Below are 20,949 nucleotides of genomic sequence, written 5' to 3'. Positions count from 1 at the left end.
TAAAACGTACCATGAAGTTTCACCAAGTTCTCTGAAATCAAATGGTGTTCTCTCAACTTCTACGAATTGCTCAACATCTACGAATTTTCAAAATGTCACTATTGGCCATTGCACGAATGTGCAACTGTTGCTGCGAAAAGCGATTTCCCTAACACAGATTTCAAAGTTGAATTCCATCCGGTCTCACCAAACGGTGTTTATTCAATCACCGCGTGGTGAGTGGTGGTGTTCTCCAGTACACAACGAAAGGCTGAGCATCCATATAAGGAGGAAGAAGCCGCACCGCTGTTAATCAGAATCAGTAGCTCTTTGTGAGTTGTTTCGGGCCTTCTATGTCAAGCGCGTCACCTTCCTTCCAAACAACATACAGCTCACCAGCCTCATCTGTGTGAACACCAAAATAGCTCAGCAATTACTCAGCTTTCACGACAAAACGGTCCATTTCAGGACCGTCATAAATTTGTTAACGAGTATTTTTGGACATTTGTCAAGGTCATTAATCGGATGTCAGTTCCCATATCAAGATAGAGCTGGAATTAGGGCGTAACAGCTTTTGTAAACAATGACTTCTTTCGATGATATCTTGAAAGTCAAGGCTCACCCACGCAAATCAACATCACTATCAGGTAGGGTAAGACTTCCTCTACCCGACGGTAATGTTAGTTTGCGTGGGCGTGTCTTGATTTCCTAAAAATCATCGAGATAAATCCAAGGCTCTGCAAAGGCAACTCCATGTGCACAAATATAACTAATACCAAGACTAATGCGTAAGATTTCAAGGACTTCAAGATCAGTTCATGAAAGGAAATATCGAGGATTTTGAAGATTTTGAAACTTCTGTAAAACTTCGGGCACTTCAGGCAAGCTTGGAGAACTTTAAGATATTGGAACTTCAGAGATATCCAGAAGAAAGTTAGGTCAAGAATACTTCAGATAAGTTCAGAAAACTTGAGGATAATAGTGAAAACTTAAGATAAGTTCCAAGAACCTTAATGAAGATTGGTCTAGAGGTTATCAGGGTAGCTCAGAGGTCTTAAGGTTGTCACAACAATTTCAGGGGCTACGGGACAAACTTAAAAACCTTGAACGTTAGTTTCGATTAATTCAGGCCAACACCATGAACATTAGTAAAATTTCGAGAAACTTTAAGAAGTTCAAGGAAAATAGGTCTAGAAGTTATCAGGGTAGCTCCGAGATCTTAAGGCTGTCACGATAACTTCAGGGACGTCCACACTAACGGGAAAGCTTAAAACCCTTGAATGATAGTTTTGATGAATTCAGGCTAGCACCATCAACATAGTAAATTTTTGAGAGACTTTAAGAAGTTCAAGGAAAATAGGCCTAGAGGTTATCAGGGTAGCTCAGAGATCTTAAGGCTGTTACGATAACTTCAGGAACGTCCACACTACCGGAGAAGCTTAAAAACCTTGAACGTTAGTTTCGATTAATTCAGGCCAACACCATGAACATTAGTAAAATTTTAAGAAACTTTAAGAAGTTCAAGGAAGATAGATCTAGAGACTATCAGAGTAGCTCAGGGTAGCTCACAATAACTTCAGGGACGTCCAGAGTTTCGGGCAAGTTTTACGATCTGTGAACGTTAATTTCGGTGAATTCAGGCCAGCACCATGAACGTCAGTAAAATTTAAGAAGTTTAAAAATTTCAGGAAAGTCCAGAGAAGACCTAAACAAAGACAAAGACCAGAAAACTTTTTAGAAGTTAAGCGAACTTCGTACAAGTACTCAGAATGTTAAAGATAAAAAAGGGCAATCTCTTGATTCGCCTTCTAATGAAATTCATTTCAGCTATCAATTTGACATGCTCACGGATGATGAGAATGATCCACCACCCAGACAAAATTCCAATCAAAATTCCCGGCTTAATGCCAAGAAGGAAAAGGTCCCCTCTGTTGTGGTAGCCACTGCCGATTTTCATGCTCTTCGCATGAAACTTTTTGACTTCAAATTGGCCGTCGGGGTGGACGCCGCGTTTTGGCTGAAACCTTCGACGGATTCAAACGTCTTCTCAAGTATCTTCCTGAGAAGGGACACATTTTTTTTTTACTTACGACACCACAACTGAACGTCTGTTCAAGGTTGTCTTGAACGGTCTGCTCGGAGATGAATCCCTGCCTCAGATCAAAGATGAATTGACAAATTTACTTTTAGTTAAGCCAGTCCTGGCGATTCACGCAGCGCGATTTCTAATGATATTTAGTTAGTTCATTTCAAGTCAAGTGAGATCATTTACTCAATAATGTCCAGTGCCATAAGTAGGTGTGGCAAATGTACATTTTTTTTTTGTTTGCAAAATCATCGTCCAGAAGATTTTTTTTAAACTTCCGAGAACTTTTATAAACTTAGGAGGCTTCGAAGGTGTTCAGAGAACATCGGAAACATTCAGGAAACTTTGTAGAATTGGGAATTTTATACAAATTTTAGGGAACTTCGCAGATGTTCAGAGAAATTTGTTTAATATTAGGAAACTTTATCAAAGCTCGGGGACCTTCTTCTAAGGGGACTTCGTTGAAGTCTAATGGGCTTGGAACAGTTCAGGGAACAACAGAAAAATCAACGAAATTCTGGGAAATTGTGCAGCGAACTTTGCACGTATCAATTGAAGAAACTTCGTCAAACATGTGCAGGGAATTTTGTGACAGTTCAGACTCTTTCGTAGAAGTTCGGCAAACATTGTAGAAGCTAAGAAAACTTCGTAGAGCTTCAGGAAATTTCATACTGGCTCAGGAAATATCGTAGAAGTTCGGCAAACTTCGTAGAACTTCAGCGATTTTACGGAAATTCGTAGCAGCTTGTCAGTGACTTACTTCACAACACCTGAATGATCTTCCTTGAAGTTTTTGGGAACTTCGTTTAATTCAAGGGAGCTGCACAGATCTTCAGGAAGATTCAGGGTCTTCCTAGAAGCTCTGATAACTTGACATAATTAAGAGAGCTAAATCATGGAACTTGGCAGAAGTACCAAAAAAAAATCATAGAAGTTGAGGAAACTTCGTAGATGTTCAGGGAAAATTTTTTGAGTTAAAGTAGATTCGTACTAGTTTAGCAAAACTCACTGGAAAAAGTTCAGCGAACTCCAAAATAGTTCAGGAAACTTTGTAGAAGAAATTAAGTTGTAGTAGTGAAGCGATTTTTTTAAAGTTTTTCAAATAACCTAGCAATATGAGAAACTTCTTCAAAGTGCAGGGAATTCAATAAAAGTTCAGGGAACTTCTGAGGAGTTCGGCAAACTTCTGGAAACTTTTTAGAAGTGCAGCATATTTTTTAGAAGTTCAGCTGACTTTGTAGAAGTTCAACGAACTTCGTAGAAGTGGATAGGTTTTTGTAGACGATCCAGGGCTAGTTTGAGTTTGAGATCGTAAAGATTTTTGAGCTGAACGATAAACGAGGTACAACTTTATATACTCTGAAGAAGGCCAAGTCCAAAGACCGAAACAGTGGACATAAAACATCCCAGCGTTTCGATCCATCGTTAAACTGAAAAGCCAATAAGGTACACTGGGGGTAAATGGGATCATTGGTTTGTGTGACAAAAATTTAAATTCTATATAATTTCCACTAGAATGTGGCCCCTGGATGTTTGGAGATCAGTACTACATCATAATATCCAAAACAAATTAATCAAAGGCTTTTTTCAGATAGTTCTAAAGGGACCTCAGATAGAAGCGGTCGTTTGGGGCTGTTCACAAACTACTTAGACCATTTAGGGGTGGTGACGGGGGGGATGGGCAAGTGTCTACGATCCATACAAATTTCCAAACATTTGTATGAATGATTGTCAACACGGAAGATGAGAGGGGGTCTAAAACCTCTAAAATACTATCTCCCTAGTTTATGAACTGCCCCTTTCGAATTAACAGAAACCTTCTGGAAAGGCTTCGTAGCCTATTACGTAAAGTGCAAGTGCCGAATTGCTTTTGATGAACTTACCAAAGAAGTCCGTTTCTCTGGAATAGACTGTTTATTGGAGCATCCAAAACGGGGTTTTACTACAGGATTCAGAAGGGGCAATGCTGAAAAATTTTCACATGCGCTCCAGCATAGAACTTTTTAAAGACTAACATAACCTTAAAATTACACATTTATGACTGTTTAGAGTTGATATACAGCTAAAAAGATGTCAAGGAATGAATAACTTTATTTGAAGAAGCTAGGAATGCCAACATTTCGTGGATAATGGTCGGTCTCTTACCCTCTAAAGGAAAAGAACCTGTTACTTGTCCACGAAAAATGATGAACAGGTAGCTAGACATGTCATCGAGTTTTGCTAAATTTAAAAATTTAAATACGTTGTTTGGCGCATCTTATTTCTCTGTGTTTCTGATGTCAACATCACGAGCCGTCTCGTTTTGCCTAGCACCATCGAATCGACACTCACTGGGGGAGGGAAAGGATTAAAATCTGCATCCGCGCAAATGGGCAAAACTTCCAAGAAGTCACATTTCCTTCTCCAAAGTAGGGGCAGCACTGACTGGGAGGGTGCCCAGCAGATTAACGACTTATGTAGCTTCTCCATTTCATTTCCAATGCTTTTTGCTACTTTGCCAACTCTCAAAGGATAGTTTTAACGAGCCCATCATCAACTAATCCGACGATTGGGGTCGGCTTGAAGCCAAGGTAGCGGCAGCAGCAGGTTGCTAATTTAATTAGAAGGGGTAGGCCGTTGTCTTGCCCCATCCGTCTGCCAAAGCATTATCGAGTTAGGGCCCCTTCCAAGAGTTACGATTCTTGTCCGGGGAAAGGCCGAAGAATCGCTTGGTTTCAATTAATTAACAACACTGCGAGATAGATTACTCCGACCGGTTATGGCTTTTTTTACGACCGGTCGCGCAAGTGAACGCACCTTCGGTTTTCGCAGTTCATACGCGATGGGACGGGACATCCCACGACCACCACTGACTGAGTGGATGGTGGTCAATCCCCTCAGTACCCGTCGTATGGGCGTAAAGTTTATACTCAGTTGCTTCAGCTTCTGCGCCTCTGTATGGGCATAGTTTTCGGAATCTGCCTGTCTCTAAGGGGGAACAGTGACGGACAAAACATTGGTATCATTGACCGAGTGATTGGACAATTAACTGCAAAGCAAAGTCATTGCACAGGAAGAAAGCGTCCATAAGGGGGGGAAGTGCTCGCCCTCAATCCAGGAAATTAAAAATTTTGAAAGGTTTCTATAAATGAGAAAAAAGAAGACCCGAAACCTTCAGAGCAGTTCCAAGACCGTCTGGAAAGCTTCAAGAGGGCAAAGTTTCCAAAACTTCAGGGAAGCTTCAAGATCTTTAGGCAAATTACGTGAACTTCTGGGTAATTCTGAGAGCTTCAGTACAGTTCCGTGAATATCAGAAAATTTGTGGAAACTACTGGGAAATATCTGAGCGAGAGCTTCAGGGAAGTTCCGAAAGCAGCAGGAAAGATTAGAGAACTGCAAGACAGTCCTAATAACTTCACGAAATTTAGGGAACTTTAATGAAGTTCCGAAAAATGAACGGGTGTTCCAAGAATGTCAGGGAAGTTTCTTGAACAGACTGCGGGAACATAAGAAAAGTTCTTGGAATATCTGGACAAGTTTCGAGCACTTCTAGGAAACTTCAAGAACTTCAAGGCGGTTTCATTGGCTGCAGGAAAACTGCAACAACTTTAAAAAGTTCTGAGAACTTCAGGGATATTCGGAGAATTTCTGGAAAATTGAAAAAAATGAAAGAAGTTCCAAGAGGCTCAGGAAAGCTAGGTTTAGAGATGTTCAGGGAAGCTCAGACACTTTAAGGGCAGTTCCAATAACTTCAGGACTGCTCCGAGAATTTTAGGACCGTTCAGACTTTTTAGAAGTTTAATAATCTGGAAGAGCAAGTTTCGAAAAAAATCCGGTCATTTCCAAGAATTTCAGGAGATGTTTCTTAATATTTAAGACGGTCCGAGAATTTGAGGAAGTCCTGTTTGAAGATTGTCTGGTGATTTCCATTTATTTTAGAGCTTCAGGAGAATTTTTAAGAGCTACAGTTGCGAAGATCAGAGAACCTCAGGGCAGTTCAATTAACATCAACAGGATCAAAGAAATTCTGCGTAACTCAGGAAACTTCTGAAAACTTTAAAGAACAATCTTTAGGGAAGTCCAAAGAACTTCAGAGATTTCTAGATATTTTATTTTATTTTTCTTCAGGAAAGTTCTTAACACTTCGAGCAAGATCGAAGAACTTCGGAGCACGTCCATTAACTTCAGGAAAATTGGAAAAAATATCACGAAATTTCAAGGGATCATGGCAAATTCCGAAAATTTTAGGAAAATGGCAGGGTCATCCATTAACATCAGAAAACATTTCAGGAACATTAAGGAATTTCTGAGAACTTCTTGACAATTTGGTGAACTTCAGGGAAGGTCTTAGAACCGAACAAACAATTCAATCTGCAGATCAGCCTTATGCAACTAAATATAGGCCTTCAAAGCTTTTAGCCTGCATAATTGTTTGTTAGGAAGATGAGGGAAGTTAAGAGATTCTAAAAGATGTTCCGTCAGAGATGTTCAAGAAAGTTTCGAAAACTTCAGGGAAATTTCGGGATCTTCAGGGAAGGTTAATGAACTTCAAGGCAGTTTGGTAAACTTCAGGAAATTGGCGGGAGCTTTTTAAATGTTCTGAGAAATGCAGGAAAGCATCGAAAACGTCATGAAAGACTAGACTCTAGCTCTGATAAAATAAAAAAAAAAAAATAAAAATGTTCGAAAACTTAAGTGGATATCTTAAAACTGCATTAATTATTTCGTTTTAACTTCTGGAAAAAAACGATCCTTAAATAAGTTTCGGGGAATTTAAGGGAAGTAGACATAAGTGAAATTTAGACAATCTTAGCTATACTTGAGAAACTTCACAGAAGTCCATAGAACTCCCGTGAAGTTTGGGAAATTATAGGAAAACTTTGAGAACTTCATGAAAGTTCTAAAAACTAGGGAATAATGGCAAATACTCCAGAAAAATTTAATGATGATTATGCAGAAACATTTTAATTGAAGTTCCGTAAACTACAAGGCAGTTTCAAGTATTGCGGAAACACCGGGGAAGCTTATTGCAGTTCCATTAATTTCAGAAAAATAAAAATAAAGACATTTTGAGAAGTGCCCAGATTTTCTGGAAGTTCAGAAAACTTCATAGAAGTTTAGAAAACGTCGGAAAAATTCCAAGAACCTCAGGGCAACTTTATAAACTGCAGCGAAACTGCAGGAGTTTAGAGTGCTTCAGGAACAGAAGTTTCGCAAAGTCAGGAAGTTCCGAGAAATCCCCAAAAATTACGGAATCTTCAGGAAAGATCTATGCACATTAGGACAATTAAGGAAATTTCAGGGAGGATCTGTGATGTTTAGGGAAGTTCGAAGATTTTAAAGGAAGTTCCGTGAGTATCAAACTTTCAAAAATCACCAAAGTAGTCACTTTAGAAAAATTGTGTGAACTTTTAAGAAATACTGAGGACTTCAGGGAAGTCTAGAGAATTTCAGGAAAGTGCAGAGAATTTCAAGGGCTTCCTAAGTCTAAAAAAACGAAAGTGTAGTGATCTTTACGCAAGTAACGTGAATTTCAAGGAATTTCGGAGAACTTCCGGAAAATTAACGGATTAGTTCAGATCACTTCTAAGGAATCTTCGAACATATGAACAACTTCAAACGAGAAATGGCAAGTCGTTTGGAGAATTTAGGTCTTCCACTGTGTCCTTCTCGATGGTTCTTGAACACTTCTACTGCAAACTCTTGAAGCACTCCAAAGCCTCCTTTGAAGGCTTCAGGAAATTCCTCTTAAAGACTCCCAAGCTCCTGCAAACTGCTCTTGAAAAGTCTTTTGGAAAACTTTTGCAGGCTCTTGCAGACTCCTCCTGTAGATCAAAGACTAAAAACTATTGAATGGTTATCTATAGGAGACTAAGAGGTCATTCAGTTCTGAACATGAGAAAGTCTTATTTTAGGATTTCCAGATAACTTTGAATGATAGTTCAAGAGGCTACTACGAAGGCTCAATGGTTAGGTGAACTTCAGAAGTTGCTTGAAGACCTTCTTCAATGGTCTTCCATAGATCTAATAAAAATTATCCGGTAGATATTGAAAACCCTCCGGGGAAAGCTCCGAAGACTTCAGAGGTCTTCCAGAAGTGTTCCATGAAATGTTGAGCTTCAATGAAAGGTTTACTTGTTTACTAGGAAGATACTCATGTCAGTGGCGTCGCGTAACCTCACTTTTTACCTGTTCAACAACTTTGAAAACGTTATTTAGGGTCATGTTTACATTCAATTCAGTTCCAAAAGGCAAAGGGTCTTTTAGTTTCACTGATTTGTATCCATTGAAACCAATATTGTTTTGTTTGTTTACGTTTTAGAAGTTGTTGAACAGGTAGATTGAGGTTAGGGCGACGCCACTGACTCATGTAGAATCCTCGGACTCCTGAAGACTCCTTGGAGCTCTGTCGATATCTGGCAACTTTTTTCAAAAAGAGTCTCCTACTCTTCCTAAAGACTTCAGAAAATTCCTCTTGAATACTTCCAAATATTGCTGAACACTCCTCCTGCAAAATGATTTTGAAAAGTACTGTAGGCTCCTTTAGGAAACATCTGCTAACTTCTGAAGAGGACTTGAATACCTTGTCTGAAGGAAAATCAGAAGAAGCCTTTCCGATTATTCGGACTCCTAAAGACGAACAATTCCACAGGATCTTCGGACTCCTGAAGACTGCTGGAAATATATAATGAAAATTCTTCTGGAACTCTCAAAAGTCTCCTTCTAGAGGCTTCCTGATGAATACTGAACACTACTCGTGAAGACTCCTCTTGGAGATTACTGAGGGTTCCTTAAATATCTGATGTTTTCAGGAAATTTCTTCGGTAGTCTTCTGACGATTCTAATAAAAAAGACCTCCAGATCTTCTAGGTGAACATTCCCGGAAACTGCTCAGTCTCATGGCAACTTCTGGAATAATCTCCTAAATAGTTCTGGAAGCATCTCCTGAAGACTTTTGGAAGCTTATCCTGAAGACTTCTGGAAGCTTCTGCTGAAGACTTCTGGAAGCTTCTCATGAAGACTTCTGAAAGCTTCTCCTGAAGACTTCTGGAAGCTTCTCATGAAGACTTCTGGAAGCTTCTCCTGAAGACTTCTGGGAGCTTATTCTGAATTATTCTGGAAACATCTCTTGAAGACTTTTGGAAGCTTATCCTGAGGACTTCTGGAAGCTTCTGCTGAAGACTTCTGGAAGCTTCTCCTGAAGACTTCTGGAAGCTTCTCCTGAAGACTTCTGGAAGCTTCTCCTGAAGACTTCTGGAAGCTTCTCAAGAAGACTTCTGAAAGCTTCTCCTGAAGACTTCTAGAAGCTTCTCCTGAAGACTTCTAGAAGCTTCTCCAGAAGACTTCTAGAAGCTTCTCCTGAAGACTTCTGGAAGTTTCTCCTGAAGACTTCTGGAAGCTTATCCTGAAGTCTTCTGGAAGCTTCTCCTGAAGACTTCTGGAAGCTTCTCATGAAGACTTCTGAAAGCTTCTCCTAAAGACTTCTAGAAGCTTCTCCTAAAGACTTCTGGAAGCGTCTCCTAAAGCCTTCTGGAAGCTTCTCCAGACTTCTGAAAGCTTCTCCTGAAGACTTCTAGAAGCTTCTCCTGAAGACTTCTAGAAGCTTCTCCAGAAGACTTCTAGAAGCTTCTCCTGAAGACTTCTGGAAGCTTCTCCTGAAGACTTCTGGAAGCTTATCCTGAAGTCTTCTGGAAGCTTCTCCTGAAGACTTCTGCAAGCTTCTCATGAAGACTTCTGAAAGCTTCTCCTAAAGACTTCTAGAAGCTTCTCCTAAAGACTTTTGGAAGCGTCTCCTAAAGCCTTCTGGAAGCTTCACCTAAAGACTTCTGGACGCTTCTCCTGAAGACTTCAAGAAGCTTCTCCTGAAGACTTCCGGAAGCTTCTTTTGAAGACTTCTGGAAGCTTCTCGTGAAGACTTCTGGAAGCTTCTCATGAAGGCATCTGACAGCTTCTCCTGAAGACTTCTAGAAGTTTCTCCTGAAGACTTCTGGAAGCTTCTCATGAAGACTTCTGAAAGCTTCTCCTGAAGACTTCTAGAAGCTTCTCCTGAAGACTTCTAGAAGCTTCTCCTGAAGACTTCTAGAAGCTTCCTCTGAAGACTTCTAGAAGCTTCTTCTAAAGACTTCTGGAAGCTTCTTCTGAAGACTTCTGAAAGCTTCTCCTAAAGACTTCTAGAAGCTTCTCCTGAAGACTTCTAGAAGCTTCCCCTGAAGACTTCTAGAAGCTTCCCCTGAAGACTTCTAGAATCTTCTCCTGAAGTTTTCTGGAGCTTCTTCTTCAGACTTCTGGAAGCTTTTCCTAAAGACTTCTGGAAGCTTCTTCTGAAGACTTCTGGAAGCTTCTTCTGGAGACTTCTGGAAGCTTCTTCTGAAGACTTCTGGAAGCTTCTTCTGAAAACTTCTAAAAGCTTCTCCTGGAGACTTCTGGAAGCTTCTCCTGAAGACTTCTAGAAGCTTCTCCTGAAGACTTCTGGGAGTTTCTTCTGAATACTTCAGGAAGCTTCTCCTAAAGACTTCTAGAAGCTTCACCCAGAGACTTCTGGAAGCTTCTCCTGAAGACTTCTGGAAGCTTCTCATGAAGACTTCTGAAAGCTTCTCCTGAAGACTTCTAGAATCTTCTCTTGAAGACTTCTAGAAGCTTCTCCTGAAGACTTCTGGAAGCTTCTCCTGAAGACTTCTGGAAGCTTATCCTGAAGTCTTCTGGAAGCTTCTCCGAAAGACTTCTGGAAGCTTCTCATGAAGACTTCTGAAAGCTTCTCCTAAAGACTTCTAGAAGCTTCTCCTAAAGACTTCTGGAAGCGTCTCCTAAAGCCTTCTGGAAGCTTCTCCAGACTTCTGAAAGCTTCTCCTGAAGACTTCTAGAAGCTTCTCCTGAAGACTTCTAGAAGCTTCTCCAGAAGACTTCTAGAAGCTTCTCCTGAAGACTTCTGGAAGCTTCTCCTGAAGACTTCTGGAAGCTTATCCTGAAGTCTTCTGGAAGCTTCTCCTGAAGACTTCTGGAAGCTTCTCATGAAGACTTCTGAAAGCTTCTCCTAAAGACTTCTAGAAGCTTCTCCTAAAGACTTTTGGAAGCGTCTCCTAAAGCCTTCTGGAAGCTTCACCTAAAGACTTCTGGACGCTTCTCCTGAAGACTTCAAGAAGCTTCTCCTGAAGACTTCCGGAAGCTTCTTTTGAAGACTTCTGGAAGCTTCTCGTGAAGACTTCTGGAAGCTTCTCATGAAGGCATCTGACAGCTTCTCCTGAAGACTTCTAGAAGTTTCTCCTGAAGACTTCTGGAAGCTTCTCATGAAGACTTCTGAAAGCTTCTCCTGAAGACTTCTAGAAGCTTCTCCTGAAGACTTCTAGAAGCTTCTCCTGAAGACTTCTAGAAGCTTCCTCTGAAGACTTCTAGAAGCTTCTTCTAAAGACTTCTGGAAGCTTCTTCTGAAGACTTCTGAAAGCTTCTCCTAAAGACTTCTAGAAGCTTCTCCTGAAGACTTCTAGAAGCTTCCCCTGAAGACTTCTAGAAGCTTCCCCTGAAGACTTCTAGAATCTTCTCCTGAAGTTTTCTGGAGCTTCTTCTTCAGACTTCTGGAAGCTTTTCCTAAAGACTTCTGGAAGCTTCTTCTGAAGACTTCTGGAAGCTTCTTCTGGAGACTTCTGGAAGCTTCTTCTGAAGACTTCTGGAAGCTTCTTCTGAAAACTTCTAAAAGCTTCTCCTGGAGACTTCTGGAAGCTTCTCCTGAAGACTTCTAGAAGCTTCTCCTGAAGACTTCTGGGAGTTTCTTCTGAATACTTCAGGAAGCTTCTCCTAAAGACTTTTAGAAGCTTCACCCAGAGACTTCTGGAAGCTTCTCCTGAAGACTTCTGGAAGCTTCTCATGAAGACTTCTGAAAGCTTCTCCTGAAGACTTCTAGAATCTTCTCTTGAAGACTTCTAGAAACTTCTCCTAAAGACTTCTAGAAGCTTCTCCTGAAGACTTCTAGAACCTTCTCCTGAAAAGTTCTGGAAGCTTCTTCTGAAGACTTCTGGAACCTTCTCCTGAAGACTTCTGGAAGCTTCTCCTGAAGTCTTGTGGAAGCTTCTCTTAAAGACACCTAGGGATTCTGTAGGCTTTTAGCAACTTCTTTGGAGAAGAGTCTCCTACTCTTCTTCCTGGAGACTACTGAAAATTCTTAAATAACACTTGGGATTACTGAAGATATCAGAAAATTCCTCTTGAAGACTCTCAAATACAAATTGCTCAACACTCCTCCTGCAAAATGATTTTAAAGAGTACTGTAAGACTCCTTTAGGAAACATCTGCTGACTGCTGCAGAGGACTTGAATACTTTGTCTCCACTCCAGAAGATTTTTGGAAATATCTAATGAAAGACTTCCTGATGAATATCGAGCATTACTTAGGATTCCTTGAATATCTGATGACTTCTGGAAATTAACTCGGTAGTCTTCTGAACATTCCATCTAATAAAAGAGACCTTCAGATTTTCTAGGTGAACATTCTCGGAAACTGATCAGTCTCCTGAAGACTTCTGGAAGCTTAAGTAGCGTGAATTTGTCTGAAGTATCGTGAACTTCTCAAAAGCTCCGTAAAACTTCCCGAATGTCTCTGAAGCTACGGGAACTTCTCCGAAATTCCGTAAACTACTATAAAGTTCCCTGAACATCGCTGAAGTACCATGAATTTTTCTGCAGTTTCGTGAACTTCTCAAATGCTCCGTAAACTTCCCGAAAGATCAGTACATTTTTCGGAAGATTCGTAACGTCTTAGAACTTCCATGAATGTCTCTGAAGCTCCGGGGACATCTATTGAGATTTCGTGAACTACTATGAAGCTCCTTGAACATCACTGAGGTACCATGAATTTTTCTGAAGTTTCATGAACTTCTCAAAAGCTCCGTAAAGTTCCCGAGACAGCAGTAAATTTTTCGGAAATATTGTAAACTTCTTGGATGTTTCATGAATGTCTCTGAAGCTCCGGGAACTTCTTTTGAAGTTCCGTGAACTACTATGAAGTTCCCTGAACTTCGCTGAAGTATCGTGAATTGAAATTCTACTGAAATTCCCGGGACTACTACGAAGTTCCCTGAATATCACTGAAGTACCGTGAATTTTTCTGAAGTTTCGTGAACTTCTCAAAAGGTTCTTTAAAATTTCCGGAAGATCAGTACATTTTTCGGAAGTTTCGTAAACATCTTAGAACTTCCATGAAAGTCTCTGAAGCTCCGGGAGCTTCTATTGAAATTTCGTGAGCTACTATGAAGCTCTTTGAACATCGCTGAAGTACCGTGAATATTTTTGAAGATTCATTAACTTCTCAAAAGCTCCGTTAACATCCCGAAAGATCAGTAATTTTTTCGGACGATTCGTAAACATCTTAGAACTTCCATGAATGTCTCTGAAGCTCCGGGAACTACTATTGAAATTCCATGAACTACTACGAAGTTTCCTGAACATCGCTGAAGTACCGTGTATTTTTCTGAAGTTTCGTTAGCTTCTCAACTGCTCCTTAAACCTCCTGAAAGAGAAGTAATTTTTTCGGAAGTGTTGTAAACTTCTTGGATGTTTCATGAATGTCTCTGAAGCTCCGGGAACGTCTATTGAAATTCTGTGAACTACTATGAAGTTTCCTGAACATCGCTGAAGTACCGTGAGTTGAAATTCTACTGAAATTTCGTGAACTACGATGAAGATCCCTGAACATCGCTGAAGTACCGTGAATTTTTCTGAAGTTTCGTGAACATCTCAAAAGCTCCGTGAAATTCCCGAAAGTTCATTAATTTTTTTTTCAAGTTTCGTAAATTTCTCAGATGTTCCATGAATGTCTCTGAAGCCCCGGGAACTTCTATTGAAATTCCGTGAACATCGCTGATGTACCGTGAGTTACTCTGAAATTTCGTGATTTTCTCAAAAACTCCTTAAAACTTCCGGAAGATCAGAAAATTTTTCAGAAGTTTCGTAAATTTCTTGGAATTTCCAGGAGTGTCTCTAAACATGGAACTTCTATTGAAATTCCGTGAACTACTATGAAGTTTCCTGACCAGCTCTGAAGTTCTGTGATTTTTTTCTGAAGTTTCGTGAACTTCTCAAAAGCTTCCAAGATAACTTCTTGGAAGATCCTGGAACTTCTATTGATTTGTTAAAAAATTAATAGGGTCTCTAGAATTCTATGAAGATCTGTGAACTTCAGTTAGTTCGGTGCACTTCCCAAAAGACCCTGGATTTTCTCTTAAGTTCCGTTAACATCTCAGATGTTCCGTGAAGTTTGCTAAAAACCCGGAAGCTTCTATTAATTTTCCTAACGGACTTTTCGAAAAACCGTGAACTTCTCGAATTTCTTGTAAGTTCCGTGAATATCTCAAGTTCCATGAACTTCTTGAAAGATCTGAGAACGTCCCTGGAGCTCCACATACTTTTATTAACGTTCCAAAAACTCTACAAAAGGCATAAGAAATCTATGAAAATGTGTGAACTTGTTGGATGCTCCGAAAAGTTCTAAGCTTCTTGCTTCTAGATTCATAGAAATTCAGGGAACTTCAGATAATTTCAGCAGACTTTGTGCAAGCTCAAGGAACTCCATATAACTTCGGGAAATGAAGAGAAGTTCAGGAAAGCTGATAAAAGTTCAGGAAATTTCAAAGAAGTTTATGAAAATTCAGAGAAGTCTACGGAATTTAAAAGAAGTCTGCGGAACTTCAAACAAGTTCAAAACAAATTTACGGAACTTCAGAAATAATGAGGATATCTCAGAGAATATTGAAGGATCTTCAGAGAAAATTCACGGAATCTAATAAATAATACCCGCCTTGAAAATATGAAATTCATAACAAATTCCATGGATAATTACGGGAAATTCCGAGGAATCTTCTAGGACTTCTAAGATGTTCTTGTCAACTTCAAAGATGCTCGGAACATCCCAAAAATACACTAGGAAATTTCCAAATATGCTCTCGATTCTGGCTAGAAAAATTCTCGGAACTTCCTAGAACTTCGCTCAAAACTTCCCTGATGTTTCCTTGGAATCTACTATTTGTACCTTCAGAGTAAGAAGTTCACTACCCTAGCAACACATTTGTCACTGAATAATTGTGGTTACTTGTGTGCAACCCGTTCCAGTCACAATCAAGTTGCAACAACTTATTTCGATGGAAGTGTGCTGCTTGGGTAAGATTTGAAAACGTGTGTCAATGTGTCAAAAACTCTATATGAGGCTTTCTAGAATTCTATGATAATTTGTGATCTTGTTGGAAGTTCCGAAAGCTTCTATGCTTCTTGCTGGTAGTTTCGAAGGAATTCAGGGAACTTCAAATAATTTCAGCAAACTTCGTGCAAGCTCAAGGAACTTCATATAAATGCATAGACGTTCAGGAAAGCTGATAAAAGTTCAGGAAGCTTCAAAGAAGTTCATGAAACTTCAAAGAAGTCTACGGAAATTAAGAGAAGTCTGAGGGACTTCAAACAAGTTCAAAACAAATTAACGGAACTTCAGAAATTATGAGGAAACCTAAGAACTTAATAAAAGATTCATGAAACTGCCGAGAAGATTCACGGAGCTTCATATATACTCAGCCTTAAATTCATAACAAATTCCAAGGATAATTACGGAAATTCCAAGGAAGCTTCTAGAACGTCTAAGGTGTTCTTGTAAGCCTCTAAGATGCTCAGTAATTCACTTGGAACATCACAGAAGTTCATTTGGAAATTTTCAAATTTTCTAGAACAATTCTAGGAACTTCCTAGAAGTTTGCTCGAAACATCCCTGAAGTTTCTTTGGATTATCCTAGCTGTACCTTCAGAGCATCCCAGAAAAAAAAAATCAAAACTTCCCTCAAGTTCACCTGGAGTCTCGGAAGTTCCCAATGGTTCCCACTTAACATGCCTTCGCACTTTTTATTTTCCCTTGGAACTTCCTAGAATTTGACTCGGAATATCTAAGAATAACTTCATACTTGCCCGGAACTTAAGAAAAGCTCTCTCGAAGCATCTCGAAAGCTTTCTCGAAATTTCCTAATAATACCCTGAAAACTTCCCAGAAGTTTTCAAAAACATCTAAAGCGTCCTCAAAGCTTCTTTTGTTCCGGTAATTTTGTTTGAAATTTGTATATGCCTTGCTCTGAGCTTTCCAGAAGTTCACTCGAAACTTTTTCGAAATTCTTTAGAAACTCCCCAAAAGTTCTCACGGAACAGCCCAGATTTTTTCCCAGAACTTCCCAATAGTTTGTTCTAAACTCTGAACATCTAAGAATTCCTAGAGCTGCCTCGGAACTTCCCGTAATTTTTGTTGGACTATCTTATGAATTTCATATTTGCAAAAATTTCCTCGTAACTTCCCAATAATACACTTGAACCATCCCAGAAGTTCGCTCATAAATTCTTACAAGTATGCTCGGAAAAGTTCTCCAGGAATTTATTACAACGGAACGTCCTAGTTATTACTTTAAAGCTTCTCAAAAATTCCCTCGGAACCGTGGCGAATTACTCAACAGTTCCCTCAAAATTTCCTGGAAGTTTACTCATAATCTAAGAAATCCTAAAACTGCCCGTAATTTAGCTCGGAATTTCTTATGAATTCCATATTTGTAATGTACTGTAATGTTGTAATGTCAGGTTTGAAATCGCACCACACTGAACAGAAAATCCAGCGCAAAACTGAAAGGTCTTCCAAACTTCCAATCCACTCTAAAGTTTCGTCCGACACTGTTCCAGCGAAGCAGAGCGATACTAGTCGCCCTCTCACTCCGGACTCCGGCTGGTCGTCGTAATTTACGATGACGATTTATAAGCCCATACAAAAAGCGTACAACAAAAGCGAGATGGTCGTCGTCGTCACACCACCCCTCCCACTCACGCGGCTATCCAAATCGGGGCGAATTGGAAATGAAAATTATCATTTCGGTATTACAATAAATTAACGGTGATCTAAACGGTGCGCGTTGCCGATGTGGGACGGAATGGCACTCGCAATCGCACCAGGGAGCGTCCATCCAGCCAGTCCCAGGTGGGTGTGTGAAAAGCATTTTTCGTTTCAAAGCAAATGCAAATTAAACTCGGTCGGACTCCCGTTCGCTGGGGGGGGGGGGGGGGAATGTGGTGGCATTGTGATGCGTTTTATGGTCCCTGATTCTACCGGACTAATCAGACAAACAGTTGAAGTGCGTTTCTCCGATGTGTGTCATCGCATGCCGTAGGAACTTTGGTGTCACTTACCTGGTTCTGCACCGTAATGGTCAGCAGATGTCGCTGCAGTTCGACAATGTTCGTCTCCAGCAGGATGGCGGCAATCTTTTTCGAATCAGTCATGCGCACCTTGCTGAGCCGCGCCGGCGAACTCACCAGTCCGTCCAGCTTGCCCAGCTCGGCGATCTCCTCCTGCTGCAGTTCGACGGCACTTGCCGCTATCACAGCCGACGGAACCGTCGGAACGGGAACTTTCGTATTACTACTGTTGCTGTTGTTGCTGCTACTGCTAACGCTCTTGACGGGCGCGAAGCTCGATTGACTAAAGCGCGGCTTAAGTAGATGCGTAGCCGGCGTCGTCGATTGGCTACCGGACGACGGGGACGTCGATAGATGGGAGGAAGGTGTGACGATGATGGTACTGGTGGTGGAATCCGATGACGAATGCTTCCGCAGACCCGGCGTCAACTGGTGCCGACTTTTGATGGAATCCGGAGAACTGTGAAAAGTAGGGTTAGAATATCATCGGATGGACGACTACTGGGGATAGAAGGGAACTTACCTAGGCGCACTCTTGTTCGCAAACTGCTGATGGAGATCATGAATCCTACTGTTAAGTTCTAGCTTCTGACTTAGGGCCGCTTTGAGTTGGTCTTCCAGTTCACGCTTGGCTAGTGCCAGCGCGTCGACCTCGTCCTGCATCTTCGAGGTCCGTATCCGACTAGCGATCGCTTCCGTCTCGAACTCGGACAGCTTGTCAAACAGTCGATCCCGTTCCTTCCGCAGAATTTGTACATCATCCTTATTTACAATGTCCACTAGAAGCTGATTTTGAAAGGTTTTCGCTAGGCTGCCACCGCCACCGACGGCGACGACCGAACCGTTGGCACTCCGAACGCCCGGCGGCTGATGCGTTTGAGGAAGGTTGCCGCTACTGCCACTACTACCACTACTACTTCTACTACTACTGCTATGATTAACGATATTATTAATATTACTAGTACTGCTAACGACGGTCGTGTGATTATTGATGTTATTGTTGTTGTTGTTGTTACTGTTGCTGTTGCTGCTGTTGTTCAGCTGATTCGTTCGATACTTTTCCCGCTCCAGCTGCTGCAGCGCATCCACCTCCTCCCGAAGTCGATTGCTTTTCCTATGTATCACATCTAGTAAGTTCCACAGTTCATCTTCGGTATCTACAGTTAGTCGATTGGGCGTATTGGATACGATAGTTCCCTGCCCGACGAGGCCACCGCTGCCGCTGCTACTGCCACCGCTGTTGGTGGCGCCACCCGTCGTCGACGAGGCACTGTGTGTCTCCTTGGACGAGGACGTCTCGGTCGAGAAGCCCGAGTCCTGTATCACGACGCTACCGTTGTTGCCCTCACCGCTCTTTGGTTCCTTTTTGCCGCTGTGCGAGTTGCTTCTGCTGCGGATCAGCGACGACGACGAGTGCTGGTGGAGCTCGGCGGACGAGGACGACGACGCTACTGCGGTCGCTGCCGCTGCCACTGCTGCCGCCGCCGATGACGCCACCGACGTAGACTCCTTGTAGGTCAGTTTCCGCCGGGACCGTATCCCGGGCTCCCACTCGCGTCTGCAAATGGAAGGAAAGGGTTGTGATTAGAATTGTATGGTGGCTTTAAGAACGAACGCTTTTCGGGTACATTTGAGGGGGAATCGGACGGATTTCTGTTCTAAGAGGGAAGTATGACTCAAAACAAACGAGAACGACGTGGAAGAAGACTCTATTTAAACAAATTGCCGAAAGGACAAAAGGACAGAAGGAATAATGAACCAAGCTAGAACCTTCGCTTGTAGTCTTTTGATGGTTAGATGACCTAGCCCTGCAAAATATTTTGGAATTCGGTGAAAGTCTGTGATCTAGTAGATCATTTGACTTGAACTTGAATATGATTTAGAGAACCTGAAAAATCAAATATTCTTGGAAATTGATAGTACATAATGCATATTGACTCCATGAATCTGACATCACAGACAAACCGACTTAACCCTTTCTCCCAAATCGTCGTTCACGCATGGGGCTGTCCATAAACTACGTAGACACTTAGGGGGGAGGGAGGGGTTCCAAAAATGTCTACGTTAGTCTACGGGGGGGGAGGGGTGAAGGTCCTGTCTACGTGGTTTTATTAGAACAGTTTTTTTTTTATGTATTTAGCCGCTTACTATTGTGATGCTTCCATCTACAAATTTATTCCGAATAGAACATTTTCATTGAGAGATCAAGAACAAAACCACAAATAACCCAATAATTGAACATTATGAGGAAACATAACCCACAGGAATAGACAGTTGAATTGCATAAAATTTGGTGTGCCTAAATTCAGTTTTGGATAAATCAGGATGCGAAGCTGACCGAATTATTGGCCTTTTTGGATTATTGATTAGTTGTTAAGTCTATGAAATTCAAATGACCACTATCTGGAGTATTATTCAGTAAGAATAAAATATAAGGTCAGCAGTGAAATGCTGTTCCAATTCATCTAAAAGGATTCCATTTCGCTTAGTGAAAACGGTTGAAGGCCGGCGCACAATGCATAAAGTATCACGCACATTTGATCCGGTTGTAATAAGGGGTGATACGGTCAAAATTTGGTCAAGGGAAAACGCGTGTAAATCGGTGAAATCGTTTATTTAAAAAATCAAATTAAATTTCTTTTTCAAGTTCAATTAGTGTAAAATTCAGGAAAAATATTCAGTTAGGCTTCCGCTTTTCCAAATCCGAATTGCCGGGCCTTACGCTTGACCCCTGCCATCAGATTTTGTACAGCCACCTTGTCCACCTTCTTCGCCGCAGAAAGCCAGTTTGCCTTGAACTGCTGCTCGCCCTTAGCAGTTTTTTTGGTATTCTTTAGGTTCCGCTTGACAATAGCCCAGTATTTCTCAATTGGGCGGAGCTCTGGCGTGTTGGGAGGGTTCTTGTCCTTGGGAACCACCTGCACGTTGTTGGCGGCGTACCACTCCATGGCCTTTTTACCGTAATGGCAAGATGCCAAATCCGGCCAAAACAGTACGGAACAACCGTGTTTCTTCAGGAAAGGCAGCAGACGTTTATTCAAACACTCTTTCACGTAAATTTCTTGGTTGACAGTCCCGGAAGCTATGAAAATGCTGCTTTTCAAGCCACAGGTACAGATGGCTTGCCAAACCAGATATTTCTTTGCGAACTTTGACAGTTTCATGTGCTTGAAAACATCTGCTACCTTTCCCCTTCCTTTTGCCGTATAAAACTCCTGTCCCGGAAGCTGCTTGTAGTCGGCTTTGACGTAGGTTTCGTCGTCCATTACCACGCAGTCAAACTTCGTCAGCATCGTCGTGTACAGCCTCCGGGATCGCGCTTTGGCCGTCGTATTTTGTTTATCATCGCGATTTGGAGTCACTACCTTCTTGTAAGTCGATAGTCCGGCTCGTTTTTTGGCTCGATGCACGGTTGTAGACGATACACCCAGCTTATTTGCGGCATCTCGGAGAGAGAGGTTAGGGTTTCGCTTGAAACTACCGGCAACTCTCTTTGTCGTTTCAGCGGCTTCCGGTTTTCGATTTCCCCCCGATCCAGACTTCCTGGCTGTCGACAAACGTTCCCCAAACACTTTAATTACATTTGTAACGGTTGATTTGGCAACTTTTAGCGATTTTGCCAACTTTGCGTGCGAGTAGCTCGGATTTTCGCGACGGCATTTTGACAACTGAAGAGTGAATTCCAAAATCAAAATAAGAGCAACATTCTAC

At 41.4% G+C, this 20,949-nt stretch overlaps 1 protein-coding gene across 3 annotated transcripts in view; it reads right to left on the bottom strand.

Moving 5' to 3' along the window:
- LOC135700024 (serine-rich adhesin for platelets-like) overlaps positions 1–20,949 on the bottom strand; it is a 456,905-nt gene that overhangs the window by 68,684 nt on the left and 367,272 nt on the right. For all 3 annotated transcript variants that reach the window (XM_065220400.1, XM_065220401.1, XM_065220402.1), the window contains 2 exons: positions 17,762–18,796; positions 17,230–17,698 (listed from right to left, as the gene is read on the bottom strand). In XM_065220400.1, coding sequence (XP_065076472.1) covers positions 17,230–17,698; positions 17,762–18,796 — 1,504 coding nt within the window. The remainder of the gene's footprint in view (positions 1–17,229; positions 17,699–17,761; positions 18,797–20,949) is intronic.

This window comes from Ochlerotatus camptorhynchus, unplaced genomic scaffold (genome assembly GCF_037179485.1).
Source record: "Ochlerotatus camptorhynchus isolate MF236.1 unplaced genomic scaffold, CSIRO-AGI_Acam_v1.1 ptg000125l, whole genome shotgun sequence".
NCBI classification, from domain to species: Eukaryota; Metazoa; Arthropoda; class Insecta; order Diptera; family Culicidae; genus Ochlerotatus; species Ochlerotatus camptorhynchus.
The sequence above is the reverse complement of the archived record's forward strand: the minus strand, read 5'-3'. Positions and strand labels throughout refer to the sequence as shown.